The sequence below is a fragment of the Bacillus rossius genome, chromosome 1, assembly GCF_032445375.1.
Source record: "Bacillus rossius redtenbacheri isolate Brsri chromosome 1, Brsri_v3, whole genome shotgun sequence".
Lineage (NCBI taxonomy): Eukaryota > Metazoa > Arthropoda > Insecta > Phasmatodea > Bacillidae > Bacillus > Bacillus rossius.
In genome coordinates this window covers 143,503,202-143,527,164 of record NC_086330.1, presented here as the reverse complement: position 1 = coordinate 143,527,164, position 23,963 = coordinate 143,503,202, and the positions used below count along the sequence as shown (strand labels likewise).

At 39.8% G+C, this 23,963-nt stretch overlaps 1 protein-coding gene across 1 annotated transcript in view; it reads left to right on the top strand.

Annotated features, from left to right (window-relative positions):
* LOC134536943 (15-hydroxyprostaglandin dehydrogenase [NAD(+)]-like) overlaps positions 1-15,733 on the top strand; it is a 28,709-nt gene extending 12,976 nt beyond the window's left edge. The window contains exons 5-6 of the mRNA XM_063377091.1: positions 5,344-5,498; positions 15,694-15,733. Of these exons, the coding sequence (XP_063233161.1) occupies positions 5,344-5,498; positions 15,694-15,733 (195 nt within the window). The remainder of the gene's footprint in view (positions 1-5,343; positions 5,499-15,693) is intronic.
* The last annotated feature ends 8,230 nt before the right edge of the window (positions 15,734-23,963 follow it).

Sequence of the window (23,963 nt, the reverse complement as noted above, 5' to 3'; positions counted from 1 at the left end):
ACAAATAAATTGCTTTTACAATATAAATTTTTTTCTATTTATTTCTTTGTGAAAGTCTGCAATCAGCGAATAAAGAAAAACTCAAGTGATACCGAGATTTGCGTATTCCTGTACTTGGCAGTGTGACGCAAACATACAAAACTTTCCTGAAGACCATGTACACTGCATAATTTCCGTCTCAAACTACATTTGACATAGAAATTTCTGGGGGTAATATTGAACGAAATACGGCTTTCCATTTCTCGATCAAATAAATTGTACAGTTTATTATCGGAATGAGGCAGCTCAATCTTAACTTCTAACTTTCAAAACATGTATGTTTTTAAAAATATTAATACTTGTCACGCATAGTAAAATTTATGTTCTGCTATAAATTTTTAATGATAAATTACTTTACATGTGGCATTCGTATGGAAATTATTTTATTATTACACTTTTATACCGATTTTAATCTCCTATGTGTCGTTAATTCTAAAGATTTCTGTAGACGGAAACTCAATTCATCATTGCTTTCGCTGGGCACAATTCTTATCGGATGTTACCTCGAAAAATTTCAACATATTTCTGGACCAATCCTATATGCAAACATGTGTTATGGAAACGCAAATCAATCAACTTGTCACACAAACATGTCTGCAGTAGTGTTTTCAGTGTGGTCATTACTCTCCAACGATATTTGACGAACTCCATTGTAAGGTTTAAATCATTATTTAGGACATACGTCATTGCTAATTGGAACTGTATGTCATAGAGTTAACCCGATGAACAGACACAGAAAGATGAATACACAAACACACAGAAAACAAGCAAAAAAACAGCCGATGTCAAATGTTAAATATAATACAGCACATAGGAAGGAATCAAATAGTCAGAACAGTATTACAGCACCAACGAACACAGTGGATTGACAACAACGAGTAAGTTGTAGCAAAAAAAAAGTAAAAAAGTAAATACACATAAACAAAATTTTTGGACAACACAGTGATAGGCAAAGGAACTCAATGGTGATAGTAAACCGATAATCTGGACAAAACACCGACAATACCGAAACGCACACGCGAACCCAGCGATGAAATGAAACAGGTATTCTGACAACACAACGAGGACAGCACAGATGAACACAGGAGGCTGTCCAAGACAAAACAGTAACAACTTTTCCGGAACTGTAAACTGTACGCATCATCAGGCAAAAACAGACTGGTTATCTCTATGACACACAATTCAAACTAGCAATGGCGTGTATCCAAAATAATGATTTAAACTAAATCTTCCCATTTGCAAGAATCATTCAAAGAACGTTTTTATTGGAAGGTTTTGAAAGAGAAAGATTGATAAGAGAGTGGTGGGGTTTTTATAATAAACGCAAACGAGTATAACTCAGTTTCTTGTTTCAGGGAGTCCAGCACCAGGGAGGGTAAACTGGTAAAATCCAAAACCGTAGATGAATTTTGAATTTCTGAAAAAAAAAATTGGTTGTCTGTAAAGTCGGTTTATGGATGACAGTTTAACGTGACAACGTCATAACAAAACATTGATGAAATGATTGCATACTTTTATGATTAAAATTGAATCATTTTTATTGAATTATCACTATTTTGTATGGATACAAAGAATTAATGAAATGAAATCTACATTTTAATTGATAAATTTACTTTTATTTGCACTCATTAATTCAAATCTGTTTATTACTTTAACGAAGAGATTATTTTAACTATAACTTTTATACATGTTTGCTATTTAACTTCAAGATCGTCGAGAATGTTTTACGCTTTTTCGCAATTACACATTTAACGACGAAGTTTGATCGTCGTGAAATTAAACGTAGAATTTAATAAAATTCCCTTGCAGTTAATAAAATAAGTATAAGTAATTTTAAGAAAGAATTTCGGCTTTAATCTCCAACCCAGACGCTCGTGGTACGCTCGGGCCGAGATTAAAATTCGTCGAGAATATTTTAAGTTTTTATGTCTTCCAGTGCTCAAAATGATATGCAATTGTGGCCCCGGGCACGAAATGTTATTTATTATTCATTAATAATAACGCCCATCGCGATAAACAAAGGAAAATAAGTATTAACGAGTGCCTGGTTGCCGCGGAAGGCTGATAGATAGCGCGATTCGTTTGGTTCGCGTCCGTCACCGTAGATGACAGAACGGTAGGGGAATAATATTATGTCGTTTTTATAATACGATTTTATAACAAATACGCATCCCAAATACACCAAACTTATTTATAATGTGTTACATAACAATATTTTTTAAAACATTGTGCAAAAGATAACCGTACCGATTGTGCTGAGAATCGGTGGACGATCGTTAAATTACATAATATTAATAATTCAAACGACGAAAACATGATTGAAAAGTCAAATCGATGGTTGTTCCAATCGAGTGGAAGAGAGATATGGCGCAAGCGTACAATGAGCGTAACGGGACACATCGTAGTGGGAAAATGTGCGTTACGGGACACTTTTTCGTGCGTGCAGCCGGCGTTCATCGATTTATTAGACGTTGTCACGTCAAAATAAATAAATAAATAGGTGATATTAATGGAAATACATGTTAGGTCAGAGAATTTTAATGACTGGCAAGACAACGCTCATTCGGTATCACTAATCCATCAACCGCCTAATTTCTTATTGTATTCAGGATCAGTCTTTGCTTGTTGGAGGTTGGAAGGCCAAGTATCTTCGAGCAGAGACGTGTTGAGTTCAACTGTGTCAAGCATTCCTGGGCGTGCGATGTAAGAAGATCACCCTGTGCGTAGCTTCCAGGAGTGTTGTCACTGTGTGAACGGCTGTGCAAGCGAAAGACGTGATCATCTGCCCTCAGAACGGCATGGTGAAGGGCACCCTCCTGGCTCTGGACCTCATGGGCAAGGACAAGGGAGGCGCCGGCGGCGTCGTGGTCAACATCGCCTCCATCATAGGGCTCGTCCCCGTCGGGGTCCTGCCCGTCTACTGCGGCACCAAGCACGCGGTCGTCGCCTTCAGCCAGTCCCTGGGGGTGAGCTGGTGCCGGGGTCATCACAGAGCGTCGGGCGCGACGCGAACGAAATAATTTCCTCGTGTAAACAACTATACCACTGCAAAATAGTTTTCGCAGTAATACTGGGTTTGGATTCTTGTCCGGGCATTTATGCTTTGTGTTGTCCCAGTACCTCCAATAGTACAAAGTTATTTGTAAACCGTTCCCTGAATAGCTCTCCAGTATTCTCTGCTCACATTCAGGAGCATAATAAAAACTAAATAACGTCCAATTATTGAATATTCGATTACCTCTTTCATGGTGTGAAAATATTTTGCTTGAATGAAACATCCTTTAAAATATGAAATTTTGAGCAAATTTTCGTTAGAGATAATCAGTGTTATCTCGAATAACGTGTTTCATAAATGCAAAAATAATCGTAGCCATGTGTTGCACAAAGATACAATATCTTTCTTGAAGGATTTCAAACTGTCTCTTGGGAACTGGTTTCCACGGGAATCTTTTTTAAATATACAGTTTTTTTTTCTGTTACTGAAATGACTGCCAGAAGGTTTTTTTTCAACAATGCGACTGTTTAAGATGTAGTTTTTGTCATATGCCATTTCTGATTTGACTGTGTGACATAAGAAACCTCAATAACAGAAAAAAATATTAAATGCGAAAACACACAGAGAACAAGCCAAAATCAGGCGATGTCCAAAAATTTAAAACATTGACAGCACAGAAAATTCCGTAGAAGGAATAATTAAAAAAATTAAAGCAGCACAGATGGATACAGTGGGCTAACAGCGACGAGACAATACCAACAAGAACAGTAAATAAATACAAAAAAAGACCTTGAACAACACAGCGTCAAACAGAAGAACCCAACAAAGATAAAATCGATAAAATGGACCACACGACTACACAGAGACGCACAGACGAACCCAGCAATGTGACAAAGCAGATATTCTGGACACCACAACGACGACGGCGCAGACGAACACAGTAGGCTTCCCAAGACCAACTTTGCGACGTGTCGAGAACTGAGATCTGTTCCCGTCCTCAGGCACAGTGGCGGATCCAGTATTTTGGTTTGGGAGGGGCTTGACCCAGCTGAGGCTAAGCTTTATCAAGGCAAACACTAAAACATTAGTGGATCCAGATGCTTTTGGAGGGGGCTTGAGCCCCTTAGCCCCCCCTCTAGATCCACTACTGCAGTCAGGCACAAAGTGTGTGTTTGCCTCTTATTGATGTTCTTAATGTATAAAGTGTAACCAGCAAAGGTGTATGTCCAAAAACAACATCTAAAATGAATCTTCCCGCATTGCAAGAAGCATTCAAAGTACGAATGCGATGTTTCGCTGTCGCGTCGCGCACTTGGCGTCGCTCCCGTCGCGATGTGGCGACTCCAGCACGCGCAAGTGTGTCAGCGCTCGACGCCCGGTGGACAGGTAGGTGGTCGTCGAGGACGTATCACTCAGTTTCTTGCTCCAGGCAGTCTGCCATGGAAAATAAATTTCTGTACTTTTACTAGGAACTCCTTTGGAAACCAGTTGCCAAGACATAGTTTGTAATACCACACACAAACACACACACACACATATATATTGTAACTTGTGGCTATCGTTATTTTTTAATATATGAAATATGTTTTTCGTGATAATACGAAAATTGGCGCCTAATTGTATATTTTAATTCATGTTTCATTCAAGCATAGTTTATTTCAAACATGGAAAAGAAAATCAAATATTTAACAATTGGAAACACATTTTCTGCAATTTTTGTGTATATGAGGCATATCGGGCTGTGACTGGGAGGAAATACGTTATTGTAGCCCACTAGCTACAATATTCCTTCCAAAATTTTCTCTGTGATTTTACGTAGCTAGGTTGCTATAAATTTCCCCTGTTCTGTCTTCGCTTGTCCTGGAAGGGAGGTGGGGACCCCTGGCCACGTCCTTGGCTGTTTCTCCCTCAGCAGGACCGGCACGTCCATATAGGCGAACTAGGCAACCGCCTAGGGCGCCAAGTAGCTGGGGGCGGCGCAGCACGACACATAACACCTGTTATAATATGTTTAACGATTATTGAAACTAGATGAAAATGGATTTTTGTAACAGTTTGGAATGTTTATATTAATATAAGTAATTATTTGAAGTCCACGGTGACCTGTTTTTGAGTTGTAATAAGTAAAACAGTAAAAAAAAAAAACATAAGCCTGCTTATATTTGATTGTTGACAAAATCTTAGGCTTACGTGATGTATTTTGAGGCAAGGAAATTTTTTTTTGGGGTGTCCGGCCCGGGGGGGGGGGGGGGGCATTACCGTTTTTCGCCTAGGGCGCCAATTTACCTTGCACCGGCCCTGTCCCTCAGGCGCCCTTCCACGAGGAGAGGACGGGAGTCCGGGTGGTGACCCTGTGCCCCAGCGCGATGGACACGACCCTCATAGCGGACGCGACCAGTCACACGAAGCATCCGGAGTGGCTCCCGGAGATGAAGAGATTCTTGGCGAGCGTGCCGCTGCAGAAGTGAGTAGCTTTCTCTGCAGTCTGTCCCGCGCTGCAGATTGCAACGCAGAACAAACGGCGTCCACTGTTGCCACATTAGTACTACCCGGCTCGATCACATTACAGATATTATTTTGCACAAATTCGTTAATCAAATTAAGTTTTGAGATATTTTGACATTTTACTGTGGATATTTATGAAACCATAAATTATTTTATATTACAGTATTATCACAATTGAAGTTATTCTGAAAAGAAAAAATATATATTCAATGCTACACACCTGTTAATATTTCACAGGAGAAACTATTGGTAGCAGTCTGTTACAATTAATAACGAGGCGTTCCATAAAATGATGTGCTATGCTCAAAAATAAAATAAAAAAAGGTTGACAAAAACATTTCAAAACAAGATGGCTGCTTTCAATTACGAATATTTAGAAACAAAAATTGAATATTATCATATGATACTCTCATTGGAATACTACAGGAAAATTACTAAATTATTTTAACTAATATGTTTCAGATTTATTTTTGAAAAATTCTCATTACATTACAAAGTTGTCCATAAATGTTTATGCTCAGTGGTGTCTATCTGGGAAGAGAACACACCTAAACAAGGATAACGTTAATGGCAGAAATCGTGCATTGGAAAGAGAGAGAGTAAATGCCCATTGAAATGCACACTGCAGTTTAAGGATGAGACACGCTATAGCAGTCGGCAGGCTGAAAGTCACTTGACTGAAGTGTTTGAGGAACGACTATCAGTCAAATGACTTTTTTGAAATATGATTTTTGGTCTAGTGCCTGTTGGTCAACTGCCTGTTGCCATAGTTAAGACATTTTTCCAAAAAGATAAATATTCTGGTTCTCGGTCGAATGACTGTAGGTCAGACTACGGTAATTGAAATTACATTTCGGTTGAATGGCTTTCAGCAATCCTACCTGTCCTACTACTACTACTAGTACGGTCTGTAGTATAACTGTCATTTTCATTTTTTTCCAAAAATATAATTATTAGTTTTATAGTTGAACGACGCGACGGTCAGTCAAATGACTTTTCGGTTATATGACTCTAGACAATATGCCTGTTGCCAGAGTTAAGGTTTTTTTCAGTAAGATAAATATTCGGGTTTTCTGACCACTGTCTGTCAATTACATGACTTTTAGCAAAGTCCACACCAACCTTTAGAAAAGGACGCACTTGTGAGAATCTTACACTTGGGAGATTCCCCATTAGAGGTGCAGGAGACCTTGCAGTCAACCTGAAACATGTGATACACCGATGAATACAGTGCCGAATGAGATGTCGAGCACCCACAATCCAAAACTGCCTTTGAATGAGAGATTGAGTAGCTTGAGGTCCTGCATGGAGATATGTGATATGGTAAAAGGTTACAGTAAGCTTTGACAGATGACATTTTCCTGGAAGCAATAATGGGTGTTTGGTACTTTCAGGCAAACAAGCATATTGCAAACGTCCGCCCACCCTGACAATTCCGAGGGAATCAATAAATGGATACAAACTCCGCAAATTACTGCAACATTCATTGCGCTTCAGGAGTTTGATTTATTTCATAAAATACTGATGTTGTACTACATGGACCCAAAACATCAGTGCAGACTGCATCTCCTCACACTTCAATATCTTAGAATCACAATGCGGGAGTTTTGAGAATACACTTTTGGCTCTGAGTATCCATGCTGTTACTCGCTTAAGTTTTGAAAATGATGAAAATGTTTCCAACAATTTCACCAATTCATTTTGTCTATCCTCTTGCACTGCAAGGGCCTGACTTTGCACCGGCTTGCATTCTGGAAGCTCTAGGAAAGGTGATACCTCAAATTTGTTTACAGGCCATTCTGTGTCTGAATCTACCAACCAATCTGGACCATGAAATCACAGAGAACTCTCAATCAATTGATCAGGATAAACACCTCGGGATGCTAAGTCAGCTGGGTTGCACACTGAGGGAACATAGCGCCAAATTCCTGGGGGTGTGATAGCTTGAATCTTGGACACACGGTTTGCTACAAAGGCCTTAAACTTGTGAGGAGATGATTTAAGCCATGACAACACAGTCGTTGAATCTGACCACATATACATAGTAAAATTGTCCAATCTGCTCTCAAACAATGTGTTCACATATAACCACAATTTAGCAAGCAGCATAGCACCCAATAACTCAAGTCTGGGGATGGACAATGTCTTTAGCGGTGCCACCTTTGACTTGGCGATTACTAGATAGGTTGAGACTATACCAGTTTTGTCCACAAGCCTTACATAAATCAATGCAGCATATGCCTTTTCAGAGGCATCACAAAATCCGTGAAACTGAATGCAGCAGGCATCCAGAAAATGGATATATCGTGGAATCCTTACATTAGTCAGGGAAGACAATGATGTTCTGAAGTGTAACCACTGTTGAGCAACCTCTGCAGTGACTGGCTGATCCCATTCTAATCCCAGTGTCCAAAGAGTCTGGAGCAATATTTTAACCCAAACTATAACTGGGGACACCCATCCACATGGATCAAACAACCTAGCAATGGTGGAGAGAATTCCTCGTTTTGTGACAGATAGATGGGGTACATTGATGTGGTACATAAACTCGTCAGTGATGGGACACCAATGAATGCCCAGAACCTTAACTGCTGGACTTGTGTCTTGATCAAAGCTTCTGAGAGTCTCGCAATGTGCTACAGGCATATCCTCCAACACACTGGAATTGTTGGATGACCATTTACGTAACTCAAATCCTCCTTGAGCTAACAAGTCCACGAGTTCACACTTAAGTTGCACTGCCTCTTCTACAGAATTTGCTCCTGTTACAATGTCATCTACAAACACATCTCTTAACAATGTTTTTGATGCCTGAGGATATTGCTGGGCTTCATCCAAGGCCAATTGCTGCAAGGTTCTCAAAGCTTGGTAAGGAGAAGATGCTAAACCATATGTGACAGTCTTCAGTTGATAAACATGGACACTTTCTTCGGGAGACGGTCGCCATAGAATGCACTGGTATTTCCAGTCATCAGGATGGATTTGAATCTGTCGATACATCTTACAGATGTCTGCAGTGAAAACAACAGGCCTAGTTCGAAAGTTCAAAAGAATATCACCAATGTTTTTATGAAGTTTTGGACCAGTAAGGAGCAAATCATTCAATGAGATGCCTTTAGAAGTTGCTGCTGACCCATCAAACACCACACGAAGTTTTGTGGTAGAACTTGATTCCTTGAGTACAGCATGATGAGGAATGACATAGGCTGTTTCATCATCTTGACCCTGAATATGCTGAATGCTTTTCACGTGGGTCATGTGGCCTAAACATTCATATTCTTTGAGAAACTGGCTATATTCCCTCGCGAGATCAGGTGACTTCTTCAACCTACACTCTAGGCGCTCAAATCTTGATAAAGCAGAGTGCAAAGAATGACCCATGTCCTTCACCTCTTGATTGAATGGTAAACGAAGTATGTATCGCCCTTCAGCACTGCGTTCATGTGTTGCAAGGAAGTGGTCTTCACATTTCTTGTCATCATCTGATATAAGGTCGACTGATGGCACTTCTTCAATTTCCCAAAACTTCTGTAATTGTACATCTAGGTTAGTTGTTCTTATCAAGCATGACACAGGTGGGTTCACATGTGTTTCACACTTGGCCTTACCACTCACAACCCAACCAAACAGAGAGTGGAAAGCATTAGGCTCCCCTGGTAATTTAGCTCCAGTCAGCACTTCACTGACGATATCAGCTGAAAGGAGCATGTCAACAGGCCCAGGTTTGTCGAATGATGGATCTGCTAATTTTAAACCCTTGAGGTGAGTAACTGAGCCTTGTGAGATTCTTGAACAAGGCATGGGATGTGTTATTTCAGATAGAACTGTGCCCTTTACATTAAACTCAATATGTTGAGAATCCACTGGTTTTATTGAACAATGGACAATGCCTCTGGCCCCTGGCACAGGATTCTGACCAACACCAGCAGTCAGTCAGTCAGTCAAAAATGTAGTTTGTGAAGCACCATCTAGCAAGGCTCTTACCACTTGAAACTGTCCACTTCCATCTCTCACATGCACAAGAGGAGTGGTTAATAAAATGGTAGTTGATTGATCCTGATTATCACCTGACAGATGTAGCGATTGTAATTTATTTACAAATGGTTCATAAGCTAGAGTATCATTTGTATCATTTTGAGTACTCTCTGGCTGAGTTGGGTGATTGTTGTGGTTGAAGTGCAAAACTGAATGGTGTCTCTTTTGACAATGATTGCATGAAAATTTTGATAAACATCTCTGAGCATAATGATGTTTTTTCAAACAATTAAAACACATATTTTGCTCCTTCACAAACTGCATCCTCTCATCAATGTTCTTAGACAAAAAATGTTCACACTTACTAAGTGAATGATTTTCGTTACAAAATGCACAGCACAGAACATTTCCAACTGCTACGAGGGCAGTGCTTCGGCCACTGGTTGGTTTAAAGGGTGGTTTCACACTAAATGTTGCAGTCCTGTTGTAGCTACGACCAACTGTAGAGGTTTTAGCCTCATGATTCCCTTGAACACTAAGTAGTTTAACATTTTCATTCGCCACAGCACGACGCTCTAAGAATGCAAGGAGATGGTCACAAGTGGGCAAATCTTGCTCCACAGCTATTTCAAATGATTCACGTAAATTTGAGTCTAGTTTCTCAAGAAGAATATTCAGTAGGAGAAAGCTCCACTCAGACACTGGAAAATTATCAGCCCTTAATGCATTCAAATTCTCTTGCACCACACTAACAAAGCGGGATAATGAGTCTGGTGGGTTAGAATGCACAGATGGAAGATGAAGTATTTTCTGAACATGAATGGTAGCAGCAATGCGTAGATTCTGGTATTTCTTTTCCAGCAATGACCAAATTACTTCGTAATTTTCGTTGGTGAGGGGTAAATTACTTACCAGCTCTCTTGGCTCATCTTTCAGGCATCCAATAAGATAATGCAGTTTCTGCACGTTGCTGAGTGATACATCTTGATGCACAATGGATTTAAAAAGCTCAGAAAAGGATGCCCATTCTGCCCTGCTTCCTGAAAACACCGGCAAAGGAAGTGGAGGCAGGACTGCACATGAGAATGTTGCACGAGAGGTTAGGTCTGCCGCTCTAACTGTACACCGATTATGTTCAATACGAAGCTGCCTAAACAACCTTTCGAACGTCACAAAGGCTGTCCCCAATTCATCAACTGTTCGTACTTCTGGTTTCGGCGGTACTGCACACAAAGCAAAGTAGTTAGCCAGCAATTCGTCTTTCTTTTCTGAGACTTCTTCAAACGCAATTGCAAATTCTTCAAAAAGATCTGGATTGTTGGCTGTTTCCTTTAAAATTGCACTAACTTCGTTTACTTTGTCCATAACATAGTCAAAAATGATAAGCTGTAACTCGGTTGTTGAAGCCGCCATGACACCAATAGCACACACACACAGAAATGTTTTTAAAACTGGTTGCTCATATCTTTTATCCGGCCCGGAGGACCAAAATTATGTTTTGATGTATAAACTCAACAACATCTATTGCCGGATAATGTATTTTATTTTCACAACAACTAAATACAAACCACTAACACAAACCGCCATCTTGCTAGACTCCTTGTTTGTTTACCCACAATGCCAAGCACTACAAACAAGTCAACATGATGAAAAGAGAAAAGAGAAAATTGTCTGTGTCCAGTAAATATTCACACATGCGTGAACAGGAGCTTTTGGAGCATTTGGAGCTTATGGAGCATTTAGGGCAGTTGGAGCATTTGGAGCTGTTGTAGCTGTTGTAACATTTGGAGCTGTTGGAGCATTTGGAGCCTTTCGAGAATTTGGAGCCTTTGGAGCATTTGGAGCTGTCGGAGCTGTTGGAGCATTTGGAGCATTTGGAGCTGTTGGAATATTTGGAGCTGTTGGAACATTTGGAGCAGTTGGAGCTGTTGAAGCATTTGGAGCATTTGGTGCAGTTGGAACTGTTGGAGCATTTGGAGCCTTTGGAGCTGTTGGAGCATTTGGATCCTTTCGAGCATTTGGAGCTGTTGGATCTGTTGGAGCATTTGGAGCAGTTGGAGCTGTTGGAGCATTTGGAGCATTTGGAGCATTTGGACATTTGGAGTATTTGGAGCAGTTGGAACAGTTGGAGCATTTGGAGCCTTTGGGGCATTTGGAGCTGTTGGAGCATTTGGAGCATTTGGAGCTGTTGGAGCATTTGGATAATTTGGAGCAGTTGGAGCTAAGAATTAGTCGTTTCACGTCTATGCAGGGCTAAATGTTTATAAGATTGCTGGCTGTCGCAAGTGATCCTGTAGTAGGATAGAAATTATGTAATAAATATTATGTTTGTAAAAGAACTTGCAGTGTTTTATTTCTTGAACCTGACACTTTTCTGGTATTTAAATGAAATTTATTTTTAGTTTCGTCCATTGATTGAACCAAGTTTCGATTCAATATGTAAAGTAGGTAATGTGTGATTTTTTCGGTGAATTTTGGAATTTATCCCGAAATAATAAGTCAATAAATACAAATATCTAAGATGGCGGTCGTAATGGTTTAAAGGATGATGGTAGTAGATGATTTTAAGTCTCTTTTAGGACTTTGATAATAATTTATTAAAATTATATTTTTTACATAAAATTATTATTTTTTGCATCGTCCTAGGCTCGAACCAAGAACAGGAATTGATATAATCAATCATGACTTTAATGAGTGAATTTGTTTATGAATTTTGGAGTTTTTCCCGAATTTATAGCTAAATAATTACATGATTCCAAAATGGCGCCCAAATTCCAAGATGATGGGCACCCCAGTAATAATAAATAATTACTGCACTCTAATGGGTAAAACTTAGACAAGTATGATGGTAATGTACCCTAAAAGACAAGTACACACACAAGATGGTGTCCTCCAGCAGACGAAAACAAGACGGTGGTCTCCAGCGGATGAGGACAAGATGGCGGACATGACGTCATACCAGCTGACGAGATATATACCTTGGTATTGGTGGTGGTAGGTCAGTCTGTAGGTGGCTTCTGTGGAGGAAGGATCTGTTGTTGTTTATTTGCTCTTAGCAGTTTCGAACCGAGGACTCCTAGTTCCATGTCGTAAATGTATGTTTATTTCATTTTTTATTAATTGAACTTTTTTTTATAAATTTAAACATTTTTTCACTAAAATCGGATAATAAATAAAGATTTTCAAGATGGCGGCCGTAGCGGAAATTGCAACGGTGACGTCATAATCCAAGATGACATATTCCATGATGACGTCAGAGGCTTATCGGAGGCTGTAGACATGGATTCTTAAGCCTCTATATGGACATTTCTAGCCATGGGATTTTTAAGGACTAAAAACGGTTAATTTTCCCTTGAAACGGGAATTTTTCCCTCGAAAAGAGAAATTTTTAATTTATCAAAATTTTTGAGGTTCTTTTAGCGGGTTTGTTCCCCAAAAAAATGGAAATTTTGGTTAATTTTGAGGAATTTTGGGCAAATATTGAACAATTTTGGCAAATTTTGAAAAGTTTTGAAGGTGAAAGGTCAAGGTCAAGGTCAAGGTCACACTCATCCAAGATGGTCGCCGTGACGTCAGAAATCCAAGATGGCCGCCGTCCACTTAGCTCCTCACCCAGGACCCAGTGCCAGGAGCCCCATTTACATACTACTATAGTTGCGCCGTTGTAGGAACGGACTTGGCTCCGCCTGCAACAGTGAACGAGAGAGACAGAGTGACGCGTGCAAGAGCCAACCGGCGATGACCCGCTGGCTGGCCGCGGCGCGGCGTTGCCACATCCAGCAGTAACGCTCCATGCAGTGTCGTGGGCGTACGGCCAGTTGCTGTGTACTGACACACAAGGATGGAAGGTGGTAGAAAACGGTGCGTTTTGCGGTCGTACAGCGGATAGGTGGTAACTCGAGTGCGCGAGTATTTCGAGCGTGAGAAAGCAAACAACGGGCTGTTGTTACCTGTTTCGCAAGCAGTAAACAGAACATCAGAAGCAGTTGGAATTGCAAAGACAACTGTTATACGGATCTGCAACGAGAAAGATTATGCCGATACTCAAAACCAAAGACTGTCGACGCCAGGGAAACATCGTAATAGATGCAAGCCTGTGACCAGCATTGACAACTTCGATCAAGATGCTATTCGACGGCACATATATCAGTACTACATACGTGGAGAGATACCAACCGTAACGAAACTACTTGCATAGTTGGCTAAGGCAGGTTTATTTTCTGGAGGCAAGACATCATTAAAGAGAATAATACATTTGTTGGGGTTCAAGTACAAGAAATACAGCAGAACTAAGATATTAATGGAAAAACTATAACCCAGACGGGAGTGGGCAACGTTCGCGGAAATGAAGGCTAACCTCGGCAATGTTGAACTATTACGTGTCGGTCAATACGTTCGTTATATTACCAGCTGCGTGATCGTGTCCGCATCCGTGAATGTGATTGTAGAACGTGCCCGAGAACAGTGGCGGCTCAGGGTGTGATGTCACGTCGGGGTGGCACAAAGACGTGGCAACGCTGCCTGTTGTGTCCAACGACTACCTGGACTGCCTCCCACCCCTCTTGACCACGCCGACCAATCTTTACACTTCTTCGCGCGAAGTGCGTCGTCGTTGGCAGGTCTCGCAGGGAGGAGCCAAGTCCTTTCCTACAACGGCGCGACTATAGTGACATTTAATAAAATGAAAAAAAGAGAGTGGGTTATGATTATTACTTGGCAGGTCCTCCCCGCATTCTTTTAATTAGTAAACTCTGTATGGCGTAATTGTTCAAGCATACATTCATTTTAATGGCACTAAAAATATTTAATTTGGTAAACTATATTTTGCCTAACCTTGCAGTCTAATATGGTTATTTTTCTAATCAGTGTTTTTCCAAGGATCCCTCGTACTCTAATGATTGCATGATTATTTCTAGTAATATACGTCCTTTTTAAGCACCAATACAGTGTTCAGGCCCATTCCTTTCCATTCCTCCTCCACACCCATCCATTTGCTTTTGTTGAATTTCCACGATTGTGCAACAATGTTTCGATTGCAAATGTTATATTTAGGTAGTATAAATTGTGGGAATTCGTGAATCATGTACTTAGATTATCATTTAGGTAGCTATACCCTACAACAAAAGTTGTGATTTGTATGATATTTACTATAAATGGAATGACAGTTTGGCTCAACTCGAACATGTTTTTCCTCATAGATTTTGGGTTTGAAGTCCATAATTTGATCTAGAGTGTTGCTGATGTTGATATCAACTTGAGCATTGCTATGAAAAACACACTGTAGGATAAAAGTGATTCATCTGGTAGTAATTTTGGTTTTATGTGTGTCTTTGAGTCTTGTATTTCATAGCTATTATCAATTATAGCTAGATGTTCCGGTCGCAGTTCCGGAAACCGAATATATGATTGACATTATTAGCAGTCGAATGCGTGAGAAGTGTGAGTGAGACCCTATATGTTCCACTTTTATTTTCTTGTCAGGTTGATGACATTGGATGAACAAGTACAATTCAAAACAAAGCAGTTGTGTTTAAAAATATTTATTGTGCCTAGATAGACAGGTCTCACATTCTCCCCTGAGTACACTTATGTGTTGTGCTTAGCCTAGACAAGAAACATCCAGAACTTCCAGTTTCAGAGCAGTTAAACAAATTTTTCTTTGCAGAAATTATGAGCCGTGTCCCAATGTATAAGTTTATTAAAATTATTTTTATTATATTTATTTTTTCTTATTTTAATTCTTAAAATAAGCAATAACTGTAGTTCTTCTACACACTCACATGAAATTCTGTTTATTAAGAAAAAATATTTTTTTACTATATGATAAATATACAAATTATTGAAATTTTTCGAAAGAACATATGTCTTATTTCAAAAATACATATTAAAATATACACACACAACAATAATAACACCTCAACAAAACAATTGTACAGAGGGATGAGCGAAAGAAATAGAACAGGTCTTTATAATCATATTCATTATCTTGGTGGCCATTTGATTACATTTTAGGCTTCTGCAAGCTGGCTTGTGAGTTGACAGATGGAGGTAAACATGTTTTATAACCCAACCTCCCACCACCTCCCCTCCAAACTATTTCTAGAGTGTATAACCACGTGGCTCATGTTTCTGCAACTATGCAGTCAAGTAATTCTATCCTTTCACCCCCTCCCTGGAAGGGGTGGAGAAGTGAGATGCACAGGGACATCTCTCCATTGACCACGGAGTGGAAAACCTGCTCCAAGAGCAACCTCTGTTGGCGGAAAGGGATGAAGAGAGATGAAGAGAAGAGATGGAAAATGGTATGCTAATACATAGGCCAGGGGGTGAAAGTGACCCTAGGTCAATATGCATGTTTAAATATATACTTTTTACTAATTATTTTGTATGAAAACATTTAATTTGCCTCATATTTATAAATTAGTTAAATAAACATCTCTCAAAATGTTTATGGTGTTTATTAGTACCATATGACAATGTATGAAGAAATGAGCTGATGTTTGAAATTTTATTTTGGGTACTTATACCATTAAGGTAATTAGTAAGAAGAATAGAATATAGAGCTTTTGTTGTATCATACATTAAGAAAAATTTGTACTCATTAATATGCCAGTTAGAAGAGGTGAGCAGTTCAACTCAGTTTTATGTGTCCTAATTAGTTTTCAGTAAAGGATTGCGAGAATTAATTTCTGCGTTGACTTAAAATTTGCTCTCAACATTCACTCAGCACTGCGAGCTCGTTGTAATCGTTTACTTTGTAGCAAAAAAAAACTTAGGTGAAGGAAGCATTATTCACGTCAAATAACTTTTCTCCAATATCCTGAATATAACAAATGAATTTGGCTAAACGACGCTAAAAGTAGACAACAACTTTTTTTTTTTTACTGGATAGTGCCTGTGAAAAAATGTTTTATTGTTGGAAGTAAAGCTACACGTCTTGGCAATTTTTAAATTAAGACGTGAGATAGGATAAACAAAATAGTTTAAATATTTGTTCACGCGTATGCTAAAATCACAATAGCATGGTGGACACAAACAAATTTAATCATTTCCCAGACAGTAACTTTCGACATATCCGTGACGTGAGCGCGACAAAATTGGCAAAAGCGACGGATTTATTCGACCAGAAAGATTTTCTATTTCCATCGCGTCACGTTCAATGCGACGTTACTGAAATGAGTTTTAGAATTCAGTTTCCGAAAGATGTTTCGACTGGAGAATTGGTGTATTGTTTTAAGGTTTATTTCCTAAATTAAATTTGGAATTTTCAAAGTGTCTTCATCCACAGGAATTTTTTTCTGACAGAATGTTAAATTTGAAATAAATTAATCACTCTGTCATATTGATTAAAATTTTAAAAATAAAATGTGTAACTTTTTTGTCTTTCGTATGTCTGATACCTATAGTAAGTACATTGGCAGGAAACATTTTATATTCAATAGTTTATTTTTGTTTGCCATGCGGGTAAAAACATTTAACACAATTACGCAATATTTTGCTGTCGCAACGTATCCTACGCGTACCTGCGATTCCAGCATGAGGAAAACTAGAGCAGAGAAAGAACAAAAGAACAACCAGGTTTCAGTATCAGCAGATAATGACCCTCATACAGAACATTATATGCCACCGAATTGAAACCCCCTCTTTTGCCTGACCGGGCCAGAAAACACTAATAGGGACCAAGCAGAAAGCTGGATTACAATAATAATAAACCCAGGCTGATGGTATTAGTTTATAATATTCAGTTCCAAAAGAAAAAAATATACACAGTAAATATTCCACATCAGAAGAAGGCATTACTTCAGTTACAAACTCCAACAGTCTTAAAATCATATAAAATAGACACCTAAAATAGAATAATCAATGGGGGTCAAGGTCTCTAGCAAAGGGGGCATACAGGCCGTTCCCCTCCAATACAACCTCCAGCCTCACAAATTCTGGAACCACTTGCCCCCGTCGTCCGGTGCACCGGTTACACCAGACCACTTAACCCCACTAAAAATCTCATAAAAAAATAATATGTAATATAGCAAAATAGAATATGTAAACAATCGATATAAAATATTTAAATATTTAAATTACTTGTTCAGGTACTATTACACACATCAATATCATACACATTAGATCACTGGCCTATTCACAATCATAAATACTTTTTTAGCACCGAGATAGAGTTACTGAGTATTTAAGAATGTACCTGCACTTCTGCTAAAACAAATTATAATAAAACACCTATTATTATAAAATGCTTTAAGCTGGACTGGCAATAAAATCTATACCTACTATGTAGGCCTACCTTGTAATCACAATATAATACCACAAAACATTTCTAAAATTAATAATCACCTAACAAGTATTATAGTTATACCTAACCAAGAACAAAAATTTCTTCAGTTCACTATTTCCGTTACGAATTTACTTTATGAAGATAAACCAGGTGAGCACCAATAAATATAATAAAAATAATTTAAATTCCAACGGAACAAAATCAACTTTACTTTAGCAGGAAAGGATGAATTTTTTACAAACTACTCATCCTATTTGTGTGGCAAACCTGACTAAGCCTCAGCATTTCCTAGTCGCCGGATTTTACAGCCGAATAGTTAGTCGGCACCAAAAAAAAGCACAACGAAAGAAAAGCGACACAACATAGCGAACAATCAGAGCATAACTCCACGAGACAAAAATAAATATTAAATCTGAGGAAAACCTACACATGCCTACACTCCTAATTAAGTGAAAAATAAATCTTTGATAGATCCACAAAAAAATATAAAAATGTCAACACTTACAGTTTGAAGGAAAACTGATCTATGAAGAAAAATCAAATTGCCCCTAGCAATTTACAGAAGTGTCGGAGGAACGGCCCCATTCTCTCCAGCCGCTGATGTGCCTTGAAATCGCCGCGCTGACATCACTGCTGCACTGATTTCACAAAAACTTATTTTCGTAGACTCCAGCTTCTACTTCATTATCCAAGCAGGTAGAACACGACATCCTCGTAGCAGCACTCTTTATATCTTCATGCGCCATGAAAAACTCTCTCTGCAGTAAACTTCCTTATTGTCCTCGTCAAAAAATATTATTACAACTTGTGGCACCCCAACGTGCAGATTTATGAGAGCAAAACGTTTTATTCTCGTGATCAGTCCAATACTCTGACGCAGTTCGGCTTCATTTCTTTCTCCACTTGCTTACTCATTGTCACAATCTCTCGTGAAACTAATGCTGATTGAATTCATAACTCTCGTTAGCTAATCGATGAAAGGTGAGCCTCTATTCCATTGTACTCTTGTCTCGGGCGCGCAGCTAATTTTTTTTTATTAACGTCTCGTTATTTGTTGCGAAAGCTTCCTCACAGTTAACCGCTTATTACTCCTCCTCCAACCCTTCTCTTCAGTAGGTACGACATTCCTCGTTTAGCGACTCGTATCAACTCCACTCCACCTGCTGTCTCCTACCAACTCCTAACACACGTCCACTCCTGCCAATACCTTCACCCAAGCGCTAAATTCCCTCGCGTACCAACAGCACAAAAACACACCAGATCGGAACGCCGCACGACAAAACCAGCAACTAACTCAGATCGCTGCGCGCGCTTTCACACAGATAAGCGTGCATGATTTGCGCCCGCGCCTCGATCACACACACAGCCTGAGCAAACACAACGTGGCACTCGAAAGAGTGTCACAGCCACCCCTCATAAACACTCCCCCCGGCAGACAACAAAAAGACCAAAACCGAAGAGAAAGATGATAGCAGACCCGCCAAACTCCAGGGGGAAAACTAAATCACCAAGACAATACCAACGATTACAACAAGGAACAACATCCCCAATAAACCAAAAGGATCTCACCCAACTAAGGAAAAACCCAAGAAGAAAATTCAAACACTTTCAACCCACCAAAAAACTATCAAGACACCAAAAGGCACGATTCCTCTAAAACCCACCAGACAGAGCCTCTAAGATTGTATAAACTTCTTAACAGCTGAAATATGAGCCTTCTTCACTGAATGCCCTTTCTCCGGATCACCAAGGTTGACCGTAACGGGAGTCAGAAAAGATAGCACACGAAAAGGACCCTCATCTGCTGGACTCAACTTGCTAGAAATCAAATCTACTTTCTTACTCAAGACGACTTTCCGACACACCACCAGATCACCTTTCTTGATGTCCGAGTCAATCCTGTGCTTGTTGTATCTTCTCGCCATCACAGTGTGTGCTTTCTCTAACGCCTTCTCTGTTTCCAATCAAACCTCTTCCAACTTTTTCCCAGTGCTCTCGAAACAACCTGGTGGTATTCCCCACATACTCAGTAAGGGATGTGGCAACTCACGCCCAAACATGATCATGCTAGGAGATTTACCAGTAACTCCATGTACTACAGAATTCAAGGCAACATTGAGTGAAGGAAGTTCAGTATCCCAACCTCTTTGATTTTGATGATGGAAAATCGTCAATGCAACCTTTACCGATTTGTTTACCCGTTCGACCAAATTGGGGCATGGATAATATGGACTTGTATGCACTTGCTTGATGCCCCTGGAAGCACATGTTTTTCATGGTGATGGATGTGAAGTAGGTGGCATTATCAGAAATTAATAACTCAGGACTCCCAAAAATCTTCCAAACTTCAGTCTCTAGCTTCGAGCTTACAGAAGTCGCCTTCATGTCTCGGAGCGGGAGTAGAAAAACAAACCATGAAAAGGCATCCACCAATATTAATATGCAATTCATCCCCCGGCTCGATCTAGGGAAAGGTCCAAATATATAAATAAACACCCGCTCCCATATCCTTTGTGGTGTCTGGACAGAGTACGCTCCCACTTTGGTATTCTTTGGTTGCTTTGCGAGTTGGCACTCCTTATTTTTCCTGATGTAATCTCTCACATCTTCATGTAGGTTATCCCAAAAAAATTCTTGTCTAATATTACTTTCCGTTTTTTCTATTCCCATGTGAGCTCCCACAGTAGAATCATGGAAATACCGCAACAACATTTCTCATACCGCTTTTGGTACCCAAACACTTTTTTTCCCTTTACAATTGACTTTATGAATGATATTCTTAAGCATTACGAAGTCCTTACAACTTCCTCGCACGATCTTGTCTCTGAGTTCTTGACCCTCCTCATCATCTTGCTGCCATATTTCAATGTTGATGAAGGATTCAGGAATGGTGTTGATGGCCAAAACAAATTCTTCTTCTTTTTATCCTTCCTCTTTCTTCTCTAGCTCGAATTCCCCAGGATCATACATTCTTGATATGGCATCTGCCACCCCATTATTACAGCCTTTAATATGAGAGATATTAAACCTGAACCTTGACAATCGCATTATCCAACGGCCGACTTTACCTAACTGTCTCGGGTGAGAGAACAGCCAGGTGAGTGCCTGATTATCCGTAAGCAGATTGAACTCGGCATGTTTCAGGTAGTTAGCAAACCGCTCCATACCAAAAATACAAGCTAAAGCCTCTTTCTCATAGGTGCTATACATTTGTTCACACTGTGTAAGCGCCCTTCCCGCATAAGCTACAGGCCTCATGTTCCCTTCATCTCCCTGTAACAGCACTGCCCCTAAGGCTAAACTGCTAGCATCTACTTGAAGGGTGAAAGGCTTCTGAAAATCTGGTAAACGAAGAATAGGGGGATGAGAGATGGCATACTTAAGATCTTCAAAGGCTCATTTCCCCAAACAAATTCTACATCTTTCCTCTTGAGCTTATTCAACGGCGCACAACGCTCAGCATAGTTAGGAATGAACTTCGAGAAATATCCCAACATGCCAAGAAACCGCATGACTCCTTTAACATTCTTGGGAGCTGGGAAATTCACGATTGGGGCAATTTTCTCTGGATCCATAACCAAATTTCCATCTGCTACCAAAAATCCCAAAAACTTGACCTGTTGTTTAGCCCACACCACCTTGTCTGGATTTACAGTGAACCCAGCGAAACGCAATTTCTGCAGAACCTTCTTCATATGCTCTAAATGTTCCTCGAAAGTCTCAGAGAACACAAGGATGTCATCCAAGAATGAGACAACAAAATCAAACTGAAAATCCTCCAAGAGTGTATGCAGGATTCTGGATAAACATTGACCTCCAAAGTTTACTCCGAATGGTACTCTTTCCCATTCAAAATGGCCCCAAAGTGTGACAAAGCCTGTGTATTTACAACTCTCCTTATCTAATACACACTGGTGAAAGGCTGAATTCAAGTCAAATACTGTAAAATATTTTCCTTTACTCAAATACTGAAATAGAACCTCAATATTTGGTAAAGGGAAAGGGTCGACCTTTACCTTCTTATTGAGTAGACGATAGTCCAGTACAAGCCGGTATTTTCCAGGTTCCTTTTTCTTCACAAGGAAAGCAGGTGAAGCATAGGAAGATAAGGTTCGCTTAATGATCTTCTGGTTTTCCAACTCCTTAATAATCCCCTTGAATGCCATCAACTTAGGTGGCGAACACTGGTAAGGCCTAAATTTAATGGGCTCTTCATCACAGACCTTGATCTTATATGGCAGCATATCGCATCTTCCTAATTTACAAGTTAACACATCTAGGAACTCTTCAATTGTTTCTTTAATCTGATTTTCCTGCTCTTTAGTTAATTTCCCTTTCTCTACTTGAATTCTTGAACAAACTTCTTCCCTATTTTTCTTTTCCAATAACGGAACTACAAAGTTATCTTGAAATCCAAACACCAGTTTCCGCTCTGCGCAATTGAGAATGGCCCTCGTCTCTTCCAGAAAATCAAGACCCAATATCACATCTCCTATAAGGTTGGGTAGAATCCAAAATTTTCTTGTCGACGAAAACTTCAGAATCTTGAAATGCATCAAGAAGAAAACTTTCACCTGGTAGCTGGCACCATTTGCAACTTGCAAACTGAAATCTTCCCCAATACGTATCCTGCTCTTCAATTCAGGTCTGTTGTTTACTAGTTGACTCACAAATCGTTGACTGACAAAACTGCTATTAGCGCCAGTGTCTACCATGGCTTGAAAATTCTCTTCACCAACCTGCATGTTCACCCAAAAACTTTTATACTTCTTGCCCCCATCTTTAGCTTTAATGACAGCTACTTGACTCGCAGCATCTTTGTCATGTTCCTTCCCTATTCCAACAGTCCCACTGGAAGTTTTGGCCTGGCAAGATTTAGCAATATGCCCGCTCTGACCACACTGGAAACATTTTCTATAATCAGGTCTTTGATCCCTACATCTGCTAGCGATATGTCCAGATTTATTACATCTATAGCAAACAATCTCGCTCTTGTGATGTTGAGAATAATTTGTAGCGGACACCGTAAACTCACTTTTGCGCTGGTCATTCTCTTTACCTTTCAATTTTTCTTGGGCCTCGTAAACACGACTGGTGTACACAAGATTATCCACTTTTATTGCCCATCCACCTAACTCCTCTTCATTACTAGGACGCTGCAGGAAGGCACATTGTTGCCGGATTCCAGGATCCATATTCTCTGAAACCCGGTTGATAAGTTCCTCAGTAGTCAGTATCTCCCCCAAAGCAGAAGCATTTTCCTTTAGATGTTGAATATACTCCACCATGCGTTCCCCCTTCCGTTGAAAATGTTGGATGCAATTCCTAATCAAATCCTCTTTTTACCTCACAGGACAAATGACCTTCCAAACTTTAGATTTTATACTCTCCCAGGTGTTCCCTTTCTCAAGGCCTTCTAATAACACTTCCAGGACCACACCTGAGCACTTAGTTAACAGCCCTTGGATTAATTCGACATCTGAACTCAAAAGAAAACTGCGCTTGAGTTTATCTACCTCAACCATGAACTACAATACAGCCATAGGATCTTAGCTGTACAACAGTGGGATATTATTAAAAGAAGATAATACCAAAGAAACTTTCATTTCACCCCCCCTAGAGCTAGCGCTGCCCTCTCCAACATTCTCATTTACACCTCCCTTATTACCTTTAAGGAAATTGATCATCTTCTTACGCAAAGACTCCATATCCTCAGATTCCTCAGTCATAATCCCCGCTGCAGATAAATTTATTTTTAACTCGGCCTTGCTTAGCCGCTGAATCCAGGCGGTAGGCATGATGCAGAGCAAGGCTTGCCACAGCAATACAACAGAAACAGCAACACTGACAACTAACACCACAGCTCTAGAAGCAGAGTGGCGCAGCCTGAAACCCCCTCTTTTGCCTGACCGGGCCAGAAAACACTAATAGGGACCAAGCAGAAGGCTGGATTACAATAATAATAAACCCAGGCTGATGATATTAGTTTATAATATTCAGTTCCAAAAGAAAAAATATACACAGTAAATATTCCACATCAGAAGAAGGCATTACTTCAGTTACAGACTCCAACAGTCTTAAAATCATATAAAATAGACACCTAAAATAGAATAATCAATGGGGGTCAAGGTCTCTAGCAAAGGGGGCATACAGGCCGTTCCC